Here is a 24,773-nt window from a genome sequence, read left to right as displayed (position 1 = left end):
AGACAGCGTTAAATCCTTCATTTTGTCATTCGTTTTCTTTAACAAAAAAATCTTTCTACAAACTATCTTTCTCAAATACTTCTTTACTGTCTGTTCTTATATCATCGTTTCATAATTTGCCCTCTTCTTATCATCCAGACACTATGTCTGAACGTACACCACTTATCGGATCGGACCATGAGAACCAAAGCTATGGCTGTTCTCCTCGTGATGTATCTGAGACCTCTGAGCAGGATGGAGAAGTAGCAATAATTTGCAAAGAGCTCTCCTTCGCAAGACTCGCTATGATCATGAGCACAGCCTGGCTTGGTGTTTTTCTCGGAGCAGCCGATACGACCGTTATCGCTACCCTGTCTGCTCAGATCTCCAGCGAGTTCAATTCTCTAAGTCTCCTGTCCTGGCTTGCTACGGCATATCTGATAGCCAATGCTGCCAGTCAGCCAATCTCAGGCCGCCTCACTGACATTTTTGGTCGCGGACCTGGTTTGGCATTTAGTAACATTGCCTTTGCAGTGGGGAACCTTATATGCGGCCTTGCTACTAGCCAGAAGATAATGATACTGGGAAGAGTCATTTCTGGCATCGGTGGTGGGGGTCTTATGAGTATACCAACCTTCCTAGGCTCAGATCTCGTCCCTCTTCGGAAGCGTGGATTGGTAGGAGGTATTGCCAATATCTGGTATGCTTCCGGCGCTATGGTCGGTGCTGTATTTGGTGGCTTCTTAAATGACTATACCAGCTGGGGATGGAGAATGGCTTTTCTCATTCAAGTACTTCCTTCTCTCCTCTCAGCTATCATCGTGTACAGCCTGATCAAAGTTCCACCCAAACAGTCTGACAAGTCGTACGTCAAGCGTATCGACTTTGGTGGCGTCTTTTTAGTTTCCTCTTTCCTGGCAGCCCTCGTGTTAGGCCTGAGCTCTGGAGGAAACATAGTCCCGTGGTTGCATCCTTTGCCCATAGCAGCCATTTCGCTCTCGATATTATTATTCTTAGCCTTTGTCATCTGGGAACTTAGAGCTTCTCAGCCGATTATCCCTGTCCGGCTTCTTCTCAACCCGACAGTACTCGCTTCTTGCCTAGCTAGCGTCTTTTGCTCCGCCATTGCTCTGACCAGCATCTTTTACGTCCCTCTCTACCTTCAGGCCCGTGGCGATTCCGCCACTAACGCGGGTTTGAAGATATTGCCGGCATCAGTTGGCACATGTCTCGGAGGACTCGTGCCCGGATACCTCATGAAGAAGACGGGCAAGTATGTAGGACTGGTGGTGAGCAGCATTCTTCTTCTGGTCGCAGGCACTGGTATATTCGCATTTCAGAATGAGACCACTCCAGCTTGGACGACTTGCCTAGCCTTCTTCATCGTTGGTCTCGGTTACAATGCCGTCTTTAGCATCACACAGGTCGCTTGCGTAGCGGCAGTAGGGCATGCACAACAGGCCGTTGTCACATCCACCACTTGTAAGACTTTCAGCAGCCCTTGATAAGAAAGCCACTAACATATCTATAGACCTTGCACGAAGCTTGGGCGGTACCATTGGAATAACACTAGCCTCCGTCTTATACCAATCAAGCCTAGACATGAGCTTGCAGGCACGGTTCGGCCATCAGCCAAATGCGGCCGAAGAAATTCGACGTATAAAGGATGACCTGACCGAGATTCGTCGTCTGCCGGAGGACTGGTACAGTGGAGTGATAGAGTCACTCATGCAAGCTTTTGGACATGTTTGGTTGATGATGCTGGCTTGGGCAGTCCTAGCCTTGATCTCTATCTCGCCAATCAAGCAACACAAACTTTTCAGTATGTTGGATAGAAAATGAGCAAAGCTTTAGAGTTTGAACGTGGAAAAGAATGTAACTTGAAGGTAGAAGCATCACAAACCCATTTATCAAAGCACAGATGTCATATTTCTATATATATAGTCCAAATGTTATACACTACGATGAACTCGATGTTCTGTTTCCCGCCACAAGTCCATCATCATTCTCCATCTCCTTCCATGCACTCTCCAAAGCATGAACCTTGACACTAACCTTGACATCCTCGGGCAAGTCAGTTGCGCTGAATATCATGAGTGTCAATGGCTCTGTGGAGAAGAAAGTGTTGGTAACACTATCAACACCATCGTTGAGGAAAGCCTCGTAAATAGACCTATCAATGACACCGCTAAGGCTCCAGGTGCCGTTCTCAGTAGCAAGACTGCCGAGGGAGGTCTTATCCGTGTAGAAGATATTGTCAAACCCCTTGACACCACCACGGTCGAGGAAGAACACGGGATCGCCGCCGAGGTAGTAGCCGCTCTTGATGGCTTCGTTGGTGATGGGGCTTGAGAACGTCCAGTTCATAGAAGAGGTTGAGGGAATCCCACCGTCGGGAATGCCAGTGACATTGACTTCCCAGTAAATAGCGTTCGATTCAACACCAGAGTAGTCAACAATGAGTGTTCCGTTGCCAAAGCTGCTGTTGGAGGCGAGCTCACGACCCAGCACAGGGCTAAGGTCATAAGGCTTGGAGACAAGCTTCCAACCAACGCGCTTAGCCTTGGTGAGGTAGTTCTCACGAGGAAGACTCATCGCACTTCTCCAACCCTCATCGCCTGTAGGTACGACGCTGGTGTACTGCCAGTTGGAAGCCCAAGCAATGGAAACAGGATACTCGTCCTCTGAAAGACCATAAAACCACTGTCCAGCATAGTTATCCTTGCCGAAGTCTGCAATTCGTGCAGCAGCATCCACAGCCTCAAAGTGAGTACCATTGAAAGTACCAGGGAAGTACTCAGTGATAGAACCTCCTAATGGTGCACCAGGGTTGATGCTGATGGCCATGAGCCACATATCATCTTGCTTCTTACCATCCTCATCTACGTAAGGCATGGGGATCATGTTTGGGCACTCGTACTGCAGACCGAGAAGTCCATGGTGGGAGAAATTGCTGGTGGGCTTCCAGTCCTTGAGGTTGTCAGACTCAAAAATACCAATCTTGAAGTCTTGAGGGTAGGCAACGACCATGATCCATGAGTCGTCGTAGCGAATGACTTTGGGGTCACGGAACTGGGTAGATGTGCTGTTGATGACGGGATTGTTGGCATATGGAGTAAAGGTGTAGCCTCCATCCCTCGAATAGGCGATTGCTTGATCCTGAACGGTAGGCGATGACAGAGTCTGTATATCATTAGCGGTGACCATTCAACTTCTGTTGACAACTTACGTAGATCGCAACTACACCATTGTCTTGGTCAGGGAAGAATCCGGACGTGTTGTTGACATCAACAACAGCACTTCCAGAAAAGACATAAGTGTCTTTCTCCGGTGGGAAGAGCGCAATGGGCTGATTCACCCAGTGGTATAAGTCCTTTGACGTTGCATGGCCCCAATGCTGGTTGCCCGCGACTACATCGGTGGGATTATACTGATAGTATAAATGCCAGAGACCATCAGCATCGCGGAACATGCCATTGGGGTCATTCATGAAATGTTGGGGAGGAGAAAAGTGAATCTGAGGACGGTATGTGCCATTGTAATCGCCCGTGATGGGTGTTCCAGTTGGTACAGAAGGAGTAGTGGAAGACTGGGCGGCACTGAGCTGAACGAGGCCAGCCACGGTCGAGAACAAGAGACCTCTCATGGTGATCAAAACGCAAACTGTATCTTGCTGAATAATTCGAGATTTCGAGGATTATATGACGCTTATATACCCAACATCCTGATCAGGCGATACCCTTCCGACGACATCGGCACCGATCCAACGGTTAGCGTTTTCTTCCCCGCGTCCATCTCCAGGCAAGAAACACGCCGATCTGGAGAAGGGGTGATGTCAGAGCCATAGGTTAATCTGGCGGTTGTGGGGAAGACATGGGAAATGGACCGACTTGGCGAGGTAGCGTCGGACCGATAATCGTCGTCATCGAATGGGAGATGGAGTTCAGGTTCTGAGTGAAGATCTTGTCTTGAATTGTATTGCGGTTGAAGTTTGCTACTCCACATCAACGGCCCGACAGTTGAGATGATAGAAGTTTATCGGGGAAATCGAATCATGGGGAAAGTTTAAGTGAGGTGAGACATTCCGAGATGAAGCGATTTATTGTCGGTAATTGAGGAATCGTGCAATAGACAGAATATGAGCATGTATCTATTCCAATGGTTCGATCAATTGAGCATTTTTGGAGGATGGACGGTGAAAGAGGCAACAAGATGCAGGGTAACTTAGTTGGTGGGGTTGACTACAGGGTTAGCGATGACAGTAACATTGCATTGCGCCGGATACTCGGAAAGACAAAAATGCTCACATGACGAGAAAGAGCAGTATTCTATTTAGTAAAAGAAAAGAGAGAGCAAAAGTACATGCAAGAAATATCCACAAACACTCCAGGCACCGCTATCCATCCTTGCATCCCGGTGACATTACTCCTGACGAAACCATTCTTCATCTGCTCATCACAGCAGTATCGCCCTTGTCATCGCTAAACTCCACCTCCAGCGCCGTCAAAAATTGCTTCAATCCCTGCTTCTTCGCTTGACCAAACCATTGGAGCACTTTTGCAGTTGGTAGCTCTTTCAATTCTGGTAATTGCTCGCAAAGGTTCGCAAATTCACCCATGCTCAATGTCTTTGTGCCCGCGTGCTCAATGATTTGTACACCGTCTTGTGGTTGGGCAGAAGACCGGATAAGCGCGTCGACGATGCGGCTCGAGATCTGATCAATTGGCACGAAATGACCCGTGCCATTCAGACCCGTTGGATCGGGGCGCAGGGAAATGGCTTTCGCGAGACGAAGAAGCTCATCTGACGTGATGGTATCCTCATCGGCAGTCTCGGTAACAGTCAGTGCTGGCGCTGGGCGGTGAATAAACACAGGCAATCCAGCTCGCTTCGCAGCATCACGCAACAACCCTTCAGCAGCCCACTTTGACGCGACGTATCCATCGCTGCCATCAACAGGTGGATGTCCATCTCTATACCGTTTGACAGCTCCACTGGACAACACGTGAACTGGAAGACGGCGGGGAAGCGCGAGACGAATGAGTTCCGCGACGCTGCTAACGTTGACGGCGCGAAGGGAACGGTAATCATCCCAAAAAGAACGGTTAGCACCGCAGTGGATGATCGCGTCGACACTGTTGCTGAGAAGCGTCAAGTCATTGTCAGAAAGACCCAGGCTTGGTTGGCTGAGATCTCCACGCCAGAGAGTGGCTTTGTCGCTGGTCTCGGTGATTGACGCGTCGCGGACAAGCGAGTGTATCTCAGAAACTTGAGGAGACTCGGCAAGATGAGACATCAAGTTTCGCCCCAAAAACCCAGTCGCGCCAGTGACAAGAACGCGAACAGGGCCATCCATCTTCTGCGAGGCGACTTGCGTCACGCTCAGCCATTCGTCAGGAATCTTGGTCTCCCTCTCCCAATCAATGTCACCACCACTGACCTCGTCGTTCACCAGCGCAGCCATCCCACGAAGCTTACTGGCAGCCATTAGGTTCAAAAGCCTTAGCGACACGTTGAACTCCTTCCTGATCATGCCCTGAAGCTTGATCAGTAGCAGTGAGCTTCCGCCGACGTGGAAGAAGTCAGTGTCTGCTGTGATGGTAGCAGATGCGCTCGCTGGGACCAGAGTCCTCCACATCTTCGCGATCTTCTTCTGTGTCTCCGACTCGAGACTGACCTCTTCAGCAACGGCATCATTGGCCGTGGCCGGAGTGAAGGCAGGCAGAGGAAGGGCTGCGATCGCATTGCGGTCAGGCTTCTGATGCGCTGTCAATGGGAAGCGATCAATTGGTAGCATCAAGGCTGGAAGCATGTAATGAGGCAGAGGGAGCTTCGAGACGATCTTGCGTAAGAAGGAGTCTACTTCAGGACGACGAAGACTCTTGTCAGCGACGACGACATGCGCGACAAGGAAACCATCATCATCGTGATCCTCATGACGATCCTCAGGGTATCGCAGAGTCACAACAGCGTCTGACAGAACGCCCTGAGCTGCACTCAAGATAGCGCTCTCAACGTCGCCCAACTCAATGCGATAGCCTCGCAGCTTGACCTGGGTACCGCCTTCGATACGACCCAAGATATCGACCATACCGTTCGCACGAAGCTTACCACGGTCGCCGGTGCGATACATGATCTTCCACTCCTTCGATGAAGTCCATGGATCTGTAATGAACTTCTCCTTGGTAAGATGTGGACGTCCAAGATAGCCATCTGCGACACCAGCACCGCCCACCACAATCTCACCAGGGTAACCTCGTGGAACGAGCTTCATGTTCTCGTCGACGATGTAGGTAGAGTAATTGGCACAAGGAAAGCCAACGTCAGTGACGTATCGCATCTGCGCCTTCTCACCCTCAGCGTAGTCAGCAAAGTCGAGTTCAATCCTATTGGTGACAGTTGTCTCGGTCGGACCACAGTGGTTGAAGACTCTGAGATGAGGAAGCTCAAGACCAGCAAACGCGCGAACAAGCGCGGTTGACAGAGGGCCACCCGACGAGGAAGCATTCTCCCATGATGTGCAATCGAGAAGACGGTCTCGAGCGAAGCGATGCCAGATGCTATACTCGGACGGCGTGCACATCGTATAAGTAATATTGTGTCGAGCGATCATGTCGACTGTACCAAGAGGGTCGCCGCGCTTCGAGTTGGGAACGACAAAGACACAACCGCCGTTGCAGAGCGCAAGCATCGTCTGGTCAATTGACAGATCAAAACTGAAAGCGCTCTGTTGGAGGACTCGTGCAGCGTAGCTGGGTTTGTCCTGCTCTTGGACGATGGCATGTGGCTCAACGAGAGCCTTGAGACTTCGGTTTGTATGGACAACGGCCTTCGGAATGCCAGTTGAACCGCTGGTACAGAGGATCATGGCGTTCTGACCTGGCCGAGCGCGAATGGGGACTTCAGCGGTAGAAGATCCAGCGATGGGAACGTGGATCATCTGGGCGGATTGGGTTCCCAATTGATCAAATTTATCGGCCGTAGAGTCGTCAACAAGAACTGCCTGAGGTTGAGCGACCTGGACATTGGCCGCCAATCGAGGCATCCCGATGGGAGGATACAAGGGCACGTAGGTCATGCCGAGCTTGAGAATTGCAAGCATTGAGCAGATCCAGTCGACACCAGTTTCTTGGAATACACCGATGAAGTCACTCTCCCTCAAACCAGCTGTGGTCAAAGAAGCGGCGATCTCATCGATGCGACGGCCCATTTGCTCGTAGGTCAATTGGCTCGTCTCATCGTCAAGTGCCGCCGCGGTTGGGTTCTCGTGGATCATGGTGTCAATGCGATGGGAGAGCGTGTCGGCGTCGGGCCAACCATCAATCGTCGGACCCAGAGAAATAGACAAGTCATCCTCGTTCCAAGGCGGCAGCGACTTGAGTGCCATCTTTGCGCCGACTTCGTCTGCCGTAACCTTTCCCAAAAGATTGGCATAGGCCCGAATGAGCATCTCAGCATGCTCCCCATCATACAACGTCGATTGAACCTCGACACCAACTCGAACACTCCCGCCATTCTGTTCGTCAGAGTCATCAAGGATGTAAAATGCAAGATCACTACCTTGGCGCTCTGCTCGCCCTGTGCCCATCTCAGCCCTGCAATCACCAAGTCTGAACCACTCTTTGTGTGAAACGCGGTAGTCAATCAGCACTTGTGCTACGGGTACTGCATTTCCATGACGCGTGATGCATAGCTCTTTGAGGAGAACATCGAGCGGAAGCACGGAATGTTCGAGGGCCTTGTAGGTCTTTGTGCGAGCGGCTTTGACGGCATCTGAGAAGGAGAGTTTGTTATAGTCGGTGCGATCAAAGCGGAGGAAGAGAGTGTTGACGAAAAGACCAACTGTATCCATGAAGTCTTTATCGAGTCTGTTGGTGTCATCCATCGCGATAAACAAGCGATCAACAGAGTCGGGCATCAGACCAAAAAGCAGAGTCTGAAGAGCTGCGACGTAGACGTGGAATGAGGTTGAGTGATTGGCCTTGGCAAGCTTCCTAATGCGCGCTGCTTCCGAAGGCTCAAGAGTGATCTCCGCGTTGTAGCAACTGTAGTTCTCGAGTAACTTCCTATGGCTGACTTTTGCAAAGGATAGAAGAGGAAGTGGCTCGGGCTCGGGCATGATGAGCTTGCGATAATACTCAATCGCCTTCCTCCACTCGAATGGCTTCGATAGGTTCTGCCGACGTTGCTTGGCAATGTAAGCTCGATACTGCTTCGCATCAGGCAATGTCGGAATTGATCCATTGGCGTTGTAGGCCTTTGCCAGGTCGCGCCAGAAAATCTCGAGACTGTACCCATCAAAGGCAATGTGATGGAATGCTAATACGAGCCAGTGCTCAGTATCAGATTGGGAAAGAAGTGAGAGTTTGATGGTTTCCCAATCGCCGAGGCTCCAAGGGTGAGAGTGAAGCCATTCCATCTCCTGCTCAACATCCTTCTTGCTATTGATGTCTCGCGATGTAAGATGCACAGTCGGCTTGGAGAGAACGCCTTGCATGGGTGTCTCGAGGGAATTGCCCCCAAACTGCAATATGGATCAGCTTCGTTCTCAAAACAGACTACCTCAACTGCTCCGGCGAAAGGATCGAAGTAGTCACTTACAAAGAATCTCGTCCGTAAAATTTCATGCCTCTTCGCAACACCCTCCAACGCCCTCTCCAACTTCCCAACCTCAACCCTACCCTTCAAATGCGCCGAAATCGTAACATTAAACGTAGTTTTATCCTCCAACGCCGTAGTAAGGAACCAAAATCGACTCTGAACAAGAGACATCTCATCGACAATCTCACTCGAACTCTTCACAATCTCCTCCCGCCTCTTCGCAGCCGCCGCATCTTCATCTGCACGGCGCTTTTTCGCTACCTCATCTTCGAGCTCTCGCTCATGCCTGCCATCCGATCCATTGTTATTCTTCATGTTATTTAGAGATGGGGGGATGCTTGCCGTGTCAGCTCCCGCTGTGCTCTTTGCGGTCGTGGAAACGTCTGTCGCGGAGCTTTGCGAGACAGCGTCGGAGTCGCCAGTCACAACGTCTGAGCTAGAGCTTGAGGTTGGAGGCTCAGTGAGCTTCTTGTCGCTGTTTGGCTGCGCTTCATTGCTTGCCTCGTCATCATCGCGGTCCAGGTCAAGAAGAGCCTTGGGAATTCGCTCCAGGGCATCGCTTGCGAGATCAAGAATGGAGTTTCCACCCAGAATTTTGAGAACAGGCATGTCGGTATCGAGTTCCTTCAAGAACCACGATCGCACGTCCACAGCAACCAGCGAGTCAACACCTTGGTCCACCAAAGCCAGCGACTCGGGGACGTCAGTCTCTGCAGGAATGCGCAGCATCTTCTTCAGCTTCAAAGTGAAAGCATCAGTGATGACCCTCAAGGCCTGCTCCTTGCTAGTGACACGCTTCAATTGGCGACTAAGCGACACCGCAGCTGCGTTACCTGACGCATCGACATCTGCATCACCGTCGACTCGTTCAATCAGCATGTTGCTGAATTTGGAGTCATGAATGAAGAATGACTTGTGCTCATCATCGGAGAATTGAGGCATGATTCCCTGCGAGATCTCACCACCCTCAATATCCTCATCAGGACCGAAGCGCTGCCCAGCGAGAATGGCTTCTGCGATGAGCTGATGAAGACCTTGAGCCGAGGTATTGGCGATACCAATGTCCTTGAAGAAGCTCGCGTCGTAGATCTTCTGTCGCTCAATGTAGCCGAGACCAATGAGAGCGCTGATGTTAATGATAGACGCTGCGAGACCGCGCTTGCGACGATTGTTGACGAGGGAGGCCATGAACATGTTGGCAGCGGCGTAATTGGCTTGACCTCGAGATCCGACGATACTAGCTGCCGAGCTGAACATGAGGAAGAAATCCAGCTTGGTGTCGGCAAATAGCTCATCGAGATAAATGCTGCCATTAACCTTGGGCGCAAGGACCTTGTTCAGATTGGCAGCGTCCATGTCCTTGAAGAGAACATCCTGCAGAAGCATAGCACCATTGGCAACACCAGCGATCGGTGGTAGCGTGCGGGTGATGGCTTGGTAGCACAGATGAAGCGATTCTTTGCTAGTGATGTCAAGTTTGCGAGGGACGACAGTGACACCAGCTTGTTCCATGTTGTCAATGAATCGCTGATCGACCTTGGGATAGCGACTGGTCAACACGACATATCGTGCTCCATGAGCGGCCATCCATTCACAGCACGATTGACCCATCTCGCCCGAGAGCCCGACGAGAAGGTAGGTCTTGTCTGATCGGAAGATGTTGGTGTGATGGTCGAGAGGATGAACGCGCACTGGCACTGATGGAGTGGCCCAATCAACGAGATGTAGCGACTGGCCAGTTGGTGCAGTGAAGGCCTCGATGTGGTTGAGTGGGATAGTCTCACGATCGCGAGCTTCAATGACCATGCTGCTTGCCTTGCTCCAGGCAGCTTGGAGCGCAGCCTTTGCATCTGCTAGATCGCCTAGGCGAACCTCAACGCGGTTTCGGATCAACGACTTCTCCGCCCGAGCGTACCATGGAAGGCACTCAGCCATAGCAGACGCGACAATCGCAGAAGGACTGTTGGGGGCTGAGAAGTCGACCAGGACTGAGGAGGTAGTCAAAGCAGGGAGGACCTTCCTAATAGCACGAGATGACATCTCCTGCGCCAACCAAGTGGTCTTGCCGGGGAGATCTTGAGGCTGCTGACCTTCAATCAAGCAGCCTGTGAAACTAACATCCCAGGATGGGGCGGGATGCGACTCGAACAAGTTCATTATTGCAGTGCGCACCAAAGGATCCGCCTCGTGAATGACGATATGGCTGCCTTTCTGCTGAGGGGCCAGTGCCGCAATCTGAGCAGCGACGAGGTGTGCTGCCGTCGACAACAGAGCCATTGAAGATAGTTCCTCCGAAGCACCAGCTGGAAGAACGACCGTAAGGTCCTCGAGTGTCATCGCTGGCGTCTCAGCAGAAGGTGTCAAAGCGAGAATCCGTTTCCCATCGGCATCGCCAACGCAAAGACGGAAATAACCCAGTGTGCCGATCCTCAAAGCCTGGAGGAGTGACTTTCGGATGCGAACCTCGTAGCTTGAAACAGCAGCATCGGTCTCGGGTTGAACACGCAGAGGCGAGATCTGTCCGATGACTGGAGCTGCCAGTGGCACATTGGCGCTGGCATTGAGACTGAATGAAGTCTTGGGTGACTGAGGATCAACTTCCTCATGTATGATGCGGCGGATTGAGTTGAAGCGATGGTTCAATTCCTTGTTGACGTTCAACCGCGGCATGTAAGTCTTCTTCTCAACAACTCGTACCTCAGACTCTTGAGTCCATTGAAGTTTGTCGTTCAGATCAGCACCATTGGCAATCTCTTCGCGCTTCCACCTATCAAGAAGTTCAATACGTCTCAGAGCACTGGCGACGAAAGAAGGCACCCATGATCCATCGCCAACGGTCGCATTGTCGAGATCAACTGTCTGGAGGGTAATACTAGGGTACTCTTGGCGGATTGATCGCGCGAGACCGATAACCATGTTATTGTAAGGTTGCTCTGATGCTGCGCCCTTGGTGACCCACAGGATGTTGCGGCCTCGAGCCCAGAGGGTCTTGAGACCATCGAGCTTGGGGTCTGTGACGGTGCGGAGAACAGGCTCATCGAGTTCAGTCAGACAGAGAACTGAAGAGCCTTCGGGGAATTGGTCTTCGGTGATGTCGTTGAGGGCTTCAACTGATCTGAAGTGGCTTGTGGTCTGGTAGAATGGCGCGACGAGAGACTTGGTCTTCTCAACAAGGTCCATCGTTCCAAGGGACTTGCCGCCGACAACCACCAAGCTCTGCTGCTTCTCAGGAACAACAGTGAGTGGTTCTCTCAAGAGATCAACCTTCTCATCTCTCGCCATTGAGACCCAGAGACACATAGGCTGCGTCTGATTGTGGCCGACAGTATGGGTATCAACACCAGTAAAGCCAGTCCTCTTCAGAGCATCGTCCCACTGCTCAAGCGTCAACATGGGACCCCAAGGGCGACCATACTCGGCGCCGGACCACCAGGCAGCAAAGCCACCCATTCCGATACCCAATCGCACGGCATCGTTGTTGATGTTCTCGAAGCCAATGAGACGGCCGCCGGGCTTCAGAAGACGACGGATGTTGCGGAGAGCTCCCTCGACATCGCCGGTTGCGTGCAGGGCCATGCCAGCCATCACGACGTGATAAGATGACTCAGTAAAGCCTTGCTCTTCGATACTGTTGTTCATATCGAGAGCCTTGAAGTTAATGCGACCGGAATAGTCCTTGAACTTCTCCTCTGCTTTGTCAAAGAAGGCAGTCGAGATGTCTGTGAAGGTGTAGACCGAGAAGGCACCGTCAATGGCGGGCAGAGCGTGCGATGTCGCACCACCAGTACCTGCGCCGACTTCAAGGACGCGCATCTGGGGGTAGATGTGGGCAAGTTGTCGCATCATGTTGTACATCTTCTGGTCACTTGCTTCGTAGCGAAGAGTCTCCTCGTAGTACCGATTGAGCATGTTATCCTTGGTAAGATACTCGTGCACATTGCCTTCGTTCGCGGGGACGACTTCAAGAAGAGCCTTGGCAGCGGCGTGGGTGAGTCTGAAGTCGTTGGAGTTGGCATACTCCTCCAGTAGACGATCGACCTCAGCTTGGGTGTCGTTCATCATCTCTGGAGTCAGGAAGTGATGTTCTCCGCGACTGACGAGACCAATAACGTGGTCGCACCAAGTGAGAAGGCGCTTGAAGTGCTCTTGAGCTTCATCGCGAGCCCTTGAGCCAGCCGGGATAAGCTCAGCGAGACGTCGCACGTAGAATAATGACAGTCTGTCAAGGTTGTCGGCTGAGCGAATCTCTGCATCAGCCACCTCTTGAGGGCGATTGACGCGCGACGCCAGCACACCATCGGGCTCAGAAGGACCATAGACCCATGTCGAGAAGAGAGGAGAGTCGTTGGCAGAAGTAGCGGGCGTGAATGGCCTCATTCTGGCGCCCTCGACCGCGATGTAAGCTTGTTGGCCATCAGGTGAAAGCATCTTCATATCGCCAACGGCCTCACCCAGAGAATCTGCATCCTCACCAAGCGTGGTACTGGCTTCCCAAGCCATGGTCGCGCCTCGAGCAGCTGACGCGAAATAAGGGTTGACGTGGATCGCATCAATGCCCACCAGCATTTGTAGGCACCACAAACGACCATCGCCAGGAGCGGCCATTGCAGCGAGAACAGTCTGGACACCAGAGTCCATAAGGCCAGGATGAGCGAGAGCGACTTGGTCTTCCCACTCAGGGCCAGATTGATCGACAATCTTTCCGATAGCAAAGTCGGACTTGCGCTCAATCTCGACGATGCCCTTGAAGGGAGGGGAGTACTGGTAACCGTGCTTGGCTAGCTCAGTATAGAAGCGGTCAATCTCAATTGGAGCAAGGTTGAATTGACGAGACGGGTCCTGGGCGGTCTGACCAGCAATGGCATCTGCTGAAGGAGCACCAAGGCGCGCGACGACGCGACCGTGAGCGTGAGTAGATGTAACAGCTGGTGCCAGTCCGTGAGTGTGATAAGAGCAGCAAACGAAGTCAACGACGAGCTCATCGTGACTACTCTCAACAGTCTTCATAGTAACAAGTGTCTCAACACTTGAACTGTCATCATTGAAGACAATTGCCTGATCCATGGTAAGATCATAAAGACTTAACAATCTAACGGTCGGAGAGTCCTTGAGATCTCGCACCAGTATCATCGCCGCTTCGAGAGCCATAGCTGCATATCCACAGCCGGGGAAGATGACTTGCCCTTGAAGACGATGGCCACGGAGCCAGGGAATCTCGCGGGCGCGAAGAATGTTGCGCCATTGGGTCATGCCTGGAACACTGTTCTCGACCATACGGCGACCGAGAATAGGGTGAACGGGTTCATCCATTTGACGAAGCGCGGCGCAGAAACGGGATTCTGACCAGAACACCTGAGAGTCCGCCGAGAAAGGATATGGTGGGAGGTCTCTGACCACAGTGGGTGTCGATGCGCGACCAGAGAGTGTAGCGTCAATTGAAGCAAAGTTGACATGGCCACGACCCAGATTGCGCCAGACAGCGCCAAAGCAATCGGCGACGCTTTCAACGTCGTCCTTTCCACGAGTAAGGACACCTTGGTATGGTGTACCACTTCCAAGGCTCTCCAGAGCAGGGCCTTTGAGCGCAGGATGAGGTCCCAGTTCCAGGGCCAGGTCAAAGGGTGCCGAATGTGCTAGCGCGCATTCAAGTGCTGGTGCGAACATTACCGGCTTGACCATATTGTCAATCCAGTACTGAGGACTCAAGTTCTCCCGCTTCATGGGCGCAGCATCGACCTTGGTACTGGAGAACCAGAGAGGCCGCTGCTCAGAAATGACTTCTTCATCAAAGCGAACACCGCTTCTCTGCAGAGCCTCAAGATACGGTCCTGCTGCAGCTTGCATGTGACTAGAGTGATACGCTGTATCAACCTTGAGTCGTCTCGCAAATTTGCCTTCGTCTTGGAAGACAGCGATGGCCTCTTCAATAGCATCCTCATCACCAGAGAGAGTGACGCTTGAGGGTGCATTGACAGCTGCGACAGTGATACGGCCGGCGTTATCCTCAAGCGCACAGAACTCGAGTGCGTCGGCTTCATCTGTTCCGATTGCTGCCATAGCGCCCTTGATCTCGCTAGAGGACGGCGACGCAGCGAGTGTGGCGTAGCGGCCGCGGTAGTAAGCCGTCACGATGGCCGCGCGACGAGTCATGAAGCCAGCGGCGTACGCTGCTGCGATTTCACCAGAAGAGTGGCCCACCACAGCGCTGAGCTGAATGCCTGCCAAATCTCGGATGAGATCAACGAGAAGGACTTGAACAGCAGTGCAGAGAGGCTGCGAGATGGCGGCCTCGGCGACGCGACTAGTCTCCTTGAAGGCAAGCAGCTCGGACTCGAGTGTGAAGTCGGGTACGTCCGAAGCAGGAAGCTCGGCAAGATAGCTATCGAGCTCGGCGATCTTGCCGCGAGCCCAAGCAGTTGACTCAAGAAGTACGGCACCCATGCGAGGCCATTGAGCGCCCTGACCACTGAACACACCGAGAATCTTAGGTGCAGCGACACTTGATGATCGGTGGAGCTTGTGTGATGAGTCAGTCAGGCGCTCAATCTCATCAAGAATAGCACTTCTGGCGGCTTCTTGAGGATTTTCAGAACCAGCAGGGACAACGACACTACTTCTGTAAGGTAGTGTTGAGCGTCGGTTGTGTAAGGTCCAAGCCAGATCGGACATGTTTGTCTCATATCGCTCTTCCAAGAAGCTGAGATAAGATGAGAGAGCTTCTTTGAGAGCCTTCTCGCTATTGGCAGAGAACAGAAGAGGTGTATAAAGACGAGGAGGTGCTGCTTCAGTGGTCGCTGCAGCCTGGTTGTGAAGAGCAGGCTCGTAACTCTCCAGAATTGCATGAGCATTGGTACCACCAAAGCCTGTCAAATTTAGTTAGCAAATGTCAGAGCCGTACGACTGCGATGGGGACCTTACCAAAACTGTTAATACTAGCACGTTTGACGCTCCCATGGACATCAGGCCAGGCCTTTGCAGAAGTCGGAACTTCGAGATTGCTGTAAAACGGCTCAATATCAGGGTTGAGTGTCTCAAAGTGCATGTTTGGTGGAACGGTAGCGTTCTTCATCGCCATCATGGTCCCAAGCAGACTCGCAAGACCCGCTGTGCCCTCCGTGTGACCAATCTGGGTCTTGATAGAGATGACGTTTAGCTTCTCATCGTGAGGCTGACCTTCACTAAAGAATGCTCTAGAGATGGCCTCAGCTTCTTTAGGATCTCCGGCTTTGGTGCCTGTTCCATGGGCGTGGAAGAGCTGAGGACGGTCTGAGGGCTTGGTAATGTCCAAGCCAGCCCTTTGATAGACATCGCGAATAAGAGCTGTTTGAGCGATGTTGCTGGGCACAGTCAAGCCTGGGGTTTTGCCATCCTAGTATGATTAGCGGTAGCCTTCTGCACAAATACATAAGCCACTCACCTGGTTCACTCCAGTCTCACGAATAATGCACTCGATCGGATCTCCATCCGCAAGCGCCTGACTCAGCGTCTTCAAGATAACCGAGGCAAATCCCTCACCTCTAGCATATCCATCGGCGTTAGCATCCCACATGCGACTCCGACCCGTGGGCGAAATCATGCGCAACTTGCTCTCGCAGATGTACATGCCAGGAAGCAAGATGAGATTTGCACCTGCAGCGACTGCAACGTTGGACTCGCCGCTACGCAGAGTCCTGACTGCTTCGTGCACTGCAACCAGACTTGAGCTGCATGCTGTAGATCATTTTGTTAGTTTGTGGGGTTTGTAGATCAGAGATGGGGAAGACTTGCCTGTGTCGATGCTCATGGAGGGACCGTGCCAGTCAAACTGGGTCATTCATGTCAGTTCTGCACCAACGCTGTAGCGTTCCACTCACTGTTACCACGTTAGAATTTGAGATCTCAGAGTAGAGTCATTACTTACCAAAATATGATACACGATTGGACATGACAGCACGAGAAACACCAGTGCCCATGTAGGTGGGAATATCGTCCCAGTCTTTAGCAAGCATCTGGGCCCTGCATCATGCGTTGTCAGTAACATGGCCATGCAAAGATATGATCTGAGTACGCACCAGTCGTCACACATCTGTCCCACAAATACTGATGTCTGCATGTCAAGATCGGTCAGTTCTGCAACAAGAGATATGATCTGTAGCGCTGCTGTCAATACTCACATCTGAGCCCTTCAAGTCCTCCATCGCCCTGCATACTGTCAGTGCCCAACTTCTCACACACCCGGTATAACTCACAAGCCTGCGTCAACAACAGAGTCATAGACAGTCTCCAGCAACAACCTCTGCTGAGGGTCCATAGCCTCAGCCTCCATAGGCTGAATGCCAAAGAAGCCATTGTCAAACTTTGTAACATCCTCATCGAGGAAGTAACTCTGTGTGACATTGGTAGTGCCATGATGCGTTGGATCAGAGTGGTAGAATGAGTCCACATTAAACCGAGCCGGCGGCACCTTCTGCAGGACATCTCGGGATGAGCACACCAGATCCCAAAGTTTGGAAGGTGTGTTACAACCGCCGGGGAAACGACACGCAGTGCCGACCACCGCAATGGGTTCATTAGTCTTTGAGAATTTTGTCATTGTAAAAGATAGTAGTAGTGTTTCAAAAGATAATTCTCAAAGGCAAAGGTAAGGGGGTTCACTAAGTTCTGCTTGGTACAGCTAACAGTGGCGTTGACTTTATAAGATAGTAGGTGGGAAGATAGAACCTCAGGACTTGATTTGTTTTGCTAACACATGGGAAGTCTACTCGATGCTCTATCACGACTACGTCCTAGATGGGAATGGGATTCCAGGGGCTTGAGCATCAAGGATTCTGGACAGCCTCTCCACTCCGCCTTCACAGCCGCTCTCACTTACCGGATGAACAGTTCCTCTCCCGGTCCTGATGATCCTCTTGCCATGCTCGGCTACCGGCTCGAAACTCTTGGGATTCAGCCCCCAGTGCGCGAGATATCAAGGTCCATTGCAACTCTACAGCGGTAAGCTTATCAAAGAAAGCGGAGAAGATTTGGTCATTTGGATTGACATGTCGACTATTGGTGATCAATGTTGCAGAAGGATTGTGGTGAAGTTTCAGGAGTGGTGTCTTGTTGAGATACTTTGCAGTGAAGTATAGAGATGTTTCGCAATAATGATACGATTATTGGTGGAATAGGATCTGTGGAGTGCTGATATGATGCGACGGATGAGCAAGGTTCATGCAGGTGTTTGTCATATTAACGGATTGCGTGAGTGAATCGGGATGAGAGAGACAATGGTCTGACATCTGAAAAGCCAAGATGAATTATTATGAAGCCGCTGACTTGCATATCGTAAGCGTATTCAGTAGGTTATATTCAATTAAGAGTTATATCAGCCTGTAGTTAACGGGAAGTAGTTACTAGCCCCTATTTAGGTATGCATTTTATACTATAAAGTTAAATAGGGCTTTATAGATATTGTATAATATTGACTATTATAGGTAATAAGAAAGATATATAAGTTTTTAACGTAAATAAAATATTCTTTTTATATACTTAACTATAAAAGTATTAAAATAGAAATATCTTTAGATAAAGGCACTAATAGCATAATTAATAATTAATACTCTTTTATTATAACCCTTTATAAGCCTCTTGAGTATAGTATATAATCTCACACCCAGAAGCAAGCCGTCCCACATATGATAGCAAGGTTTATCCATAGCTACCCGCCATGCATCATACCACTCGCCCACTCGCCATTCACGCACAAGTTCTCCATCTCAACTCCAGCATTCAGCTCCTTCGGATGCAACAGTCATCTGCCAAGCGTAGCCAAGCTATCAATCTAGATTCCTTCTTTAGTCAAACCTGGTTTCTTCCTTAAGTGGTGTGACATAAACACCAACCTGCATACGAGTTACCAGGATGTTGACATCAAAGCAAGTTAAATAGAGCGTCTATTTCGACTCTTTGATGACAGGGCCCAAGCAGGCAACGACAAAACTATGGAGCCAATCACCATCCCCAAGACGCAGCGTGCTCTTATCGGCACTGAGCGTGATACCCTCGAACTGACAGACGCCGCACCGGTTCCTACCCCTGGCAAGGGATGGGTACTGGTCAAGAACGTGGCGGTGGGCCTCAACCCCATCGACACTAAGCTTACAAGCGGATATACAGTTCATGGAGCAATTGGTGGCTTTGACTGCTCCGGTAAAGTCATCGCCCTCGGCCCCGATGCCTCAGACAGTCCTCTCAAAATAGGCGATGAGGTTGGAATCATGGTGCTTGGCATGAACCGGTCGATGCCGGACGTGGGAGCGTATTCCCAGTACACTCTGGCTCAGGAGGATTTCATCCTTCGCAAGCCACCCGGGTACTCCCTTGCTGACATGGCGTCGCTCGGCACTGTCTTCATGGCTGCAGGCCTAGCCATGAGGCGGCTCGAGCTCCCCGGGACACCCCTGCAGCCCTCGCCGACACCCCACTACGTGCTCGTTTACGGGGGTGGGACAGCAACAGGCACCATCTTCTGCCAGTTGACGCGACTGGCGGGTCTCCTGCCAATTGCTGTATGCTCCCCCAACAGCAACGAGCTCGCCAAGAAGTCCCAAGCCGTTGAGTGCTTTGACTATCGCGATCCCGACGCTTCCGTCGACGCAATCAAGAAGCTCACCAAGAACGGGCTCAAGTACGCGTTTGACTGCATTGGCTCGGTTGACTCTGCGCGCTTCTGCTTCCGAGCAATCGGCCGAATGGGTGGGCACTACGAGACGGTGCATGTCCCCCACGAAGCCATCACGCGAACGAGGAAGACGGTTAAGTCGGGATTTACGTATGGGCTTGAGATGGCAGGGTTGGACATTGACATGCCGCCGCCTCACGGGCGGCCTGGCAATCCCGAGCTGAGAAAGTTTGGTGTCGATCTTGCGCGGATGCTGGAGGGATTGCTCCGCGATGGTAAGATCGTTCCGCATCCTGTCCAGGTGAGGGAGGGTGGATTGGAGGGCGCCCTACAGGGCTTAGAGGAGATCAAGGCGGGGACTGTTAGGGGCCATAAGCTGGTTTACTTGCTCTAGACAGCGGTGATTGAGGCACTTGGACACGGTAGTTAGCGAGATAGTGAAAGTATTATTATTGAACATCATTTCGCAATTCTGCCTTTGTATACGCCATGTCATATCATGATACAGTGTCACATCTCATGTTGCTTTTTACTTCTTGAAGGAATGCTCTACCCTGCAACTGATCAGACCACTTTCATGATCCCTGCTCCACAGATGTTGGTTGGTCGATACCCAATTTACGTCAGGACAATCGGTGTCTTCTTGGTTCCGTGTCAGATTTCGCGTATTGAGTTCTTTTTCCTTTTCGGAAACAATTTCCATGTTTCTTAGTCCCGCGGACTTTACAGATCGACCATTGATCTTTTGTCGTCGCGCAGCCACCGTGCTCACCTCGACTGTGTCACATACAGCGCTTGACAATGAAGTTTCTGAAACGAAACAAGCCTCCAAACGAGGATGAACATCATGTTGTTCATGATGCGAGAGCTACTGCGGAGGAAGAGGCTGCCATTGACTACCCTCATGGCATGAAGCTCGCCCTTATCATGACCTCTGCTTATCTGAGCATGTTTTTAGTTGCCCTGGTATGCGATGCCCTTCCCCAGGTTATCTTAATTGCTCGCAAAAATCACAGCACTTCAATCAGATTTGCTAATAGATCAATTGTCTACAGGACCGACTAATCGTCTCGACCGCCATCCCAAAAATCACAGACGAGTTTCGCGCCGTCGCCGATGTCGGCTGGTATGCATCCGCATACTTCATGACAACATGCGCATTTCAGCTCATGTTCGGCCGACTATACACATTCTTCAGCGTCAAGATCATTTTTCTCGTCAGCATCTTGATCTTTGAAGTTGGCTCGGCTGTCTGCGGCGCGGCGCCATCTTCTACAGCGCTCATTGTCGGTCGCGCAATTGCTGGCGTTGGGAGTGCTGGGATCTATGCTGGCGCTGTCATCGTCACGGTGTACTGCATCCCACTGGAGAAGAGAACGCCTTACCAGGCTGTTGTCGCGGCGATCTTTGGCGTCACCAGCGTGTTAGGCCCTCTGCTTGGAGGTGCCTTTACTGACTCCAGCGCGACGTGGAGATGGTGCTGTAAGTTCAACTGCCTTCAAGAAATGGATGGTCGCTAATGGAATAATGAGTCTATATCAACTTACCCATCGGAGCTGTTGCTGCTGCCCTCCTCGCATTTTTGCTTCAAGTGCCCGATCGCGCGACTGCTCGTCTTCCCCTCAAAGAAAAACTCCTTCGTCTCGATGGCCCAGGATGCGTTATGCTTCTCGGCGGTATCATTAGCCTCCTCACTGCTCTTCGATGGGGTGGCACAAAGTACCCTTGGTCCAACGGTCGCATCATTGCGCTCTTTGTTGTTACTGGCGTCTGTCTTATTGCCTTTGTCGTGATCCAGATCCTGTTTCCAAACCATGCAACTGTCCCGCCGCATATTTTCACTCAGCGCAGTATCGCAGCCTCATCCTTCTCGATGTTCTGTACTGGAGCTACCATGATGACAACGCTATACTACCTTCCCATCTGGTTCCAAGCTATCAAGGGCGTCAGCGCTGTTCAATCAGGTATCCGCCTTCTGCCCACTGTCATCGCTCAAGTCATCGCGTCATTCGTCAGTGCTGGCGGGGTACAGACTATCGGACAATACATGCCCTTCATGCTTGTTGGCAATGCCATCATGTGTGTCGGTACAGGTCTTCTTACTCTACTCAAAGTGCATACGAGCAGTGGCGAGTGGATCGGCTACCAGATACCATACGGCTTCGGTTTAGGCATCACACTTCAAATCCCTCTGATTGCATCACAGACTGTACTGCCCTTGGAAGACGTCCCAACGGGCACTTCAGTCCTGATCTTCTGTCAACTCCTTGGGGGTGCCATCTTTGTCAGTGTTGGGCAGAACCTCTTCACCAATGAACTGGTGAAAAGGATCAGTGTTATTCCCGGCGTTGATGTATTCAATCTTCAACAAGAGGGAGCTACAAGAATTCTGGATGGTCTGAGCGAAACCACGAAACGGCTTGTTCTGGTAGCTTATAATGCTTCTTTACGGCAAGCTTTCCTTTGTGGACTCATTCTCTCCTGTATAGGCTATCTGGGAGCTGTTTGCATGGAGTGGAGGAGCATCAAACAGAACAAGCCCAAAGAAGAAGCAACAGGGACTGAGAGCACAGAAACCAAGGAGACAACAGGGGAACCGGTTGCCGAGAATGCGAACACAAATAGCACCAGTAGAGCATAAGATCAGATACGGAGTAGCGGCATTGAATCTTGCATTAGAAAGGAACTCTAGTTTCCAACTCTAGAATATAATTGGAGCGTCATACGCTATTTACCCAGTATTGAGTGCTTTTCTGCCCGGAGACTTGAGTAGAGTCCACGCTAAACACGTTCTAAACATAAGCTGCATGACTCGCAAAGGGCTACTCGTAGCGCTCCCGAGTAGTGCCCGCACGCCAAGTTTTTCCGACTCCCCGTTGTATCCCTGTCAATTACGAAATCGAATGCGTCGGCTGAATCCTTCCACCGTTCCCCTACACATTATCTGCCGCGACCTTGCTTCTAGAGTGCCTGTCGGACAGTTTGACAGGGAAAGATCCACATGGCGCAACCTGTATGGTATTTCGTAAATCCCATGCAGTTTTGTAAGATGTAAGTAATCACAAGGTCCTGGGCTGCTTGGCGATTGTAACGTCGGTGATGGAACGCCGAGGTGTAATCGCTTGGATATTACTTTTTACTACCCGATAACCTTCGGAAGGGATAAGCAACAGTTCACAACTTCCAGTCTGACATGCCAATGTATTTGGTATTATTATGCACGTCAGCAGGCCAAGTTCTTGGCTGATAAGCCCCATGGAGCATGAAAGTTACTGGCATCAAACCAACAGGCCCAACAACCTATTCCAAGATCGAATAGATTTACAGCAGGCTGTTGTAAGATTAGTCAATTCCTTTGTCATATAGGGTAGAGCTTCCAATTCTTTTTATCTATCCGTTCGTAAAGTAACAGCTTGCATATGCACCTCAGACAAAATGTGATAAGCCAAGAACCATAGTATTAGCCAAAAATGGAAGCAGATTCGACAACGCAGTCAATTTCAGGGTAGTGTCTCGATAAAAAAGTTCCCAGACAGTCAACTCTATTTCTTTGGAAGCTACTTCATCCCCACATCTATTTACAACTACTCTCTGTATACAGCAACTTGACACCCGTTCTTATTCAACTGCCCAATACGGAAAACACCCACAAACGGCGTGGGGTCTCTACACTCCAACCTCTTGTAAGTCTGCGCCATACGAGCAACCATATACCCACACTCATTCATCGTCATCATCTCACCAGGACATCGTCTTGGCCCGGTGTTGTACGGTGTAAGACTCAGCCCCGGGCGCATCTTATCGAAGCGGTCCGGGTTGAACTCCAAGGCGTCATCGCCCCAGTAGTCTGGGTCTTTGTACATGACTGCCTTGTTGATCTGCACAATGTTACCCTTGCGAACGCGCACGGGCTGGTCGCCTTTGGGACCGCCGCCTCGCGGGAGGGTCGTGTCGCGAACTGCGGCGCGGGCGATGAAGAGACCGACAGGGGTGATGCGATGAGCTTCAGTGAGAACGTTCTGAAGGAGCTTCATGCTGCGAAGACTGTTGAAGTTCAATTCCTTGCCTTTCACTTCTTCACGCAGTCGCTCCCAAATCTCAGGCTGCCTTGCCAGATTCCACATCACATTGGACAGGAAGATCAGAGTAGTCTCATTGTTGGGAACAAAGAGCAAGCACAGATGAGATCTGACTTCATCGTCATTCGGCAACTCCCGAACCATGTGCCAGCAGACATCTCGTCTCTCCGGCCCAACAGGAAGACCCTTGCTGATGCGCTCCTCGCGCTCTTTGAGTTCAGCACGGGCCTTGGCGATATGCTTATTGACATAACTGTGAATTGTACCAACAACCTTGTACCATGTCTTCCACGGGAAGAGCCAGAGAACGCGGTGCAAGAGAAGGCGAATTCGTGCATATGCCAAACCAGTGATGAACGCATCAGTAGTCTTATTGGTCTCCTCTTCGGTGACAATATCTGAGTAATCGCCAAAGAGGAACTGGAGATTCAGATTCAATGACCAGGTTCGCAGATGGGGAAACATATCAAAAGTCTCGCCATCAGCAGGAATACCCGCAAAGAATCTCTCAGCAAAAGGCTCCATTCGCTCAGTATTGGCATACCACTCTCTCATGAAGAATGGCTTGACAAGCGCGCGGGCGAATTCCCAGTCCTTGCCATCAGCGCCTACAATACCCTTCTCAGCGAAAGGTTGCCCAGCTTTGCTGTTGTAGCGAATTGGACCAACCTGAAAATCTGCAAGATTGTTGGCCACAGTCTTGAGGTTCTCTGGTTCAATAGTCCAAATCTGACGGCCACCAAGGAAAGTGAGAGCAAAGGTCTTGGGCATCTTGGCGTGTAAGCTGTCCAGCCATGGTACGTAGCGATTATTCTTCAGAGCTAGTAGCATAGCAATGAAGGCGTCAACACCATAGAATGGATCCCATTGCCAGAGAGTTGGGACATGGCCGAAGCCCATTGACTTTTCTTGCTGTCTCTCAGCGACATATTTGATGAAGGATGTGAACGCAAGGACAGCAACAGTGGAAGATAAGATAACGGGTATAGAGGTGAAGTCAAACCGAGAGGGGATATCAGCAACAAAGCCTGGTATATCTGTGAAAAGGCCAGGTAAATCGGCGATAAAGCCTGTAGAGTTTGACATGTTGTCTTGTTTTGCTCCTAGTCTGGGACTTGGAAGCGCAGTTTTGTGAAAGTCATTGTGATCCAGGCTCTCCGGTAAAGCTTCACATATGTAATGCCTTATTCACAACTGGTAGTTGATACCGCCTGATTCTCAGAAATGCTGACTGGAAAAGGTACAAACAGTGAAAGTACCTTTCCCAAGTCTCCTGCACGACCATTATCTTCTGATGCACGCAGCTGCCAGGGAAGCGCTGACGCCCGCCCACTTCACGTCTAGGCATCTCACCTCTTGCCGCGTCTATCAGCCGTGATCATACCATCTTTACGCAAGCCGAGTATTCTCTGAATCCCATCACAATCCTTCCAACTCTATCAAAACAGTGATCCTTCTGCCTCGCGCAAGAC

At 51.0% G+C, this 24,773-nt stretch overlaps 6 protein-coding genes across 6 annotated transcripts; 3 read left to right on the top strand and 3 right to left on the bottom strand.

Annotated features, from left to right (window-relative positions):
- Positions 1-143: 143 nt before the first annotated feature.
- On the top strand, positions 144-1,821 carry FPRO_06636 (uncharacterized protein; the record flags this gene model as incomplete). Its single annotated transcript, XM_031228429.1, has 2 exons — positions 144-1,461; positions 1,511-1,821. The coding sequence occupies 2 exons, from the start codon at positions 144-146 to the stop codon at positions 1,819-1,821; spliced, it is 1,629 nt and encodes a 542-aa protein (XP_031078766.1).
- Positions 1,822-1,938: 117 nt separating this feature from the next.
- On the bottom strand, positions 1,939-3,625 carry FPRO_06637 (uncharacterized protein; the record flags this gene model as incomplete). Its single annotated transcript, XM_031228427.1, has 2 exons — positions 1,939-3,162; positions 3,209-3,625. 2 exons carry the CDS (start codon positions 3,623-3,625, stop codon positions 1,939-1,941), a joined length of 1,641 nt encoding a protein of 546 aa, XP_031078765.1.
- Positions 3,626-4,423: 798 nt separating this feature from the next.
- Positions 4,424-17,152, bottom strand: FPRO_06638 (uncharacterized protein; the record flags this gene model as incomplete). Its single annotated transcript, XM_031228426.1, has 9 exons — positions 4,424-8,503; positions 8,581-15,443; positions 15,499-15,949; positions 15,998-16,290; positions 16,348-16,384; positions 16,481-16,575; positions 16,632-16,659; positions 16,734-16,761; positions 16,809-17,152. 9 exons carry the CDS (start codon positions 17,150-17,152, stop codon positions 4,424-4,426), a joined length of 12,219 nt encoding a protein of 4,072 aa, XP_031078764.1.
- A 1,390-nt stretch (positions 17,153-18,542) lies between these two features.
- On the top strand, positions 18,543-19,616 carry FPRO_06639 (uncharacterized protein; the record flags this gene model as incomplete). Its single annotated transcript, XM_031228425.1, has 1 exon — positions 18,543-19,616. One exon carries the CDS (start codon positions 18,543-18,545, stop codon positions 19,614-19,616), a length of 1,074 nt encoding a protein of 357 aa, XP_031078763.1.
- A 407-nt stretch (positions 19,617-20,023) lies between these two features.
- Positions 20,024-21,863, top strand: FPRO_06640 (uncharacterized protein; the record flags this gene model as incomplete). The annotated part of the gene is made up of 3 exons (XM_031228424.1): positions 20,024-20,188; positions 20,278-20,704; positions 20,755-21,863. The coding sequence occupies 3 exons, from the start codon at positions 20,024-20,026 to the stop codon at positions 21,861-21,863; spliced, it is 1,701 nt and encodes a 566-aa protein (XP_031078762.1).
- A 943-nt stretch (positions 21,864-22,806) lies between these two features.
- On the bottom strand, positions 22,807-24,387 carry FPRO_06641 (uncharacterized protein; the record flags this gene model as incomplete). Its single annotated transcript, XM_031228423.1, has 1 exon — positions 22,807-24,387. One exon carries the CDS (start codon positions 24,385-24,387, stop codon positions 22,807-22,809), a length of 1,581 nt encoding a protein of 526 aa, XP_031078761.1.
- Positions 24,388-24,773: the final 386 nt, after the last annotated feature.

This window comes from Fusarium proliferatum (assembly GCF_900067095.1).
Source record: "Fusarium proliferatum ET1 genome assembly, contig: FPRO_scaffold003, whole genome shotgun sequence".
Taxonomy (NCBI): Eukaryota; Fungi; Ascomycota; class Sordariomycetes; order Hypocreales; family Nectriaceae; genus Fusarium; species Fusarium proliferatum.
Note: the sequence above shows the minus strand (reverse complement) of the source record. Positions and strands in the feature narration are given on the sequence as shown.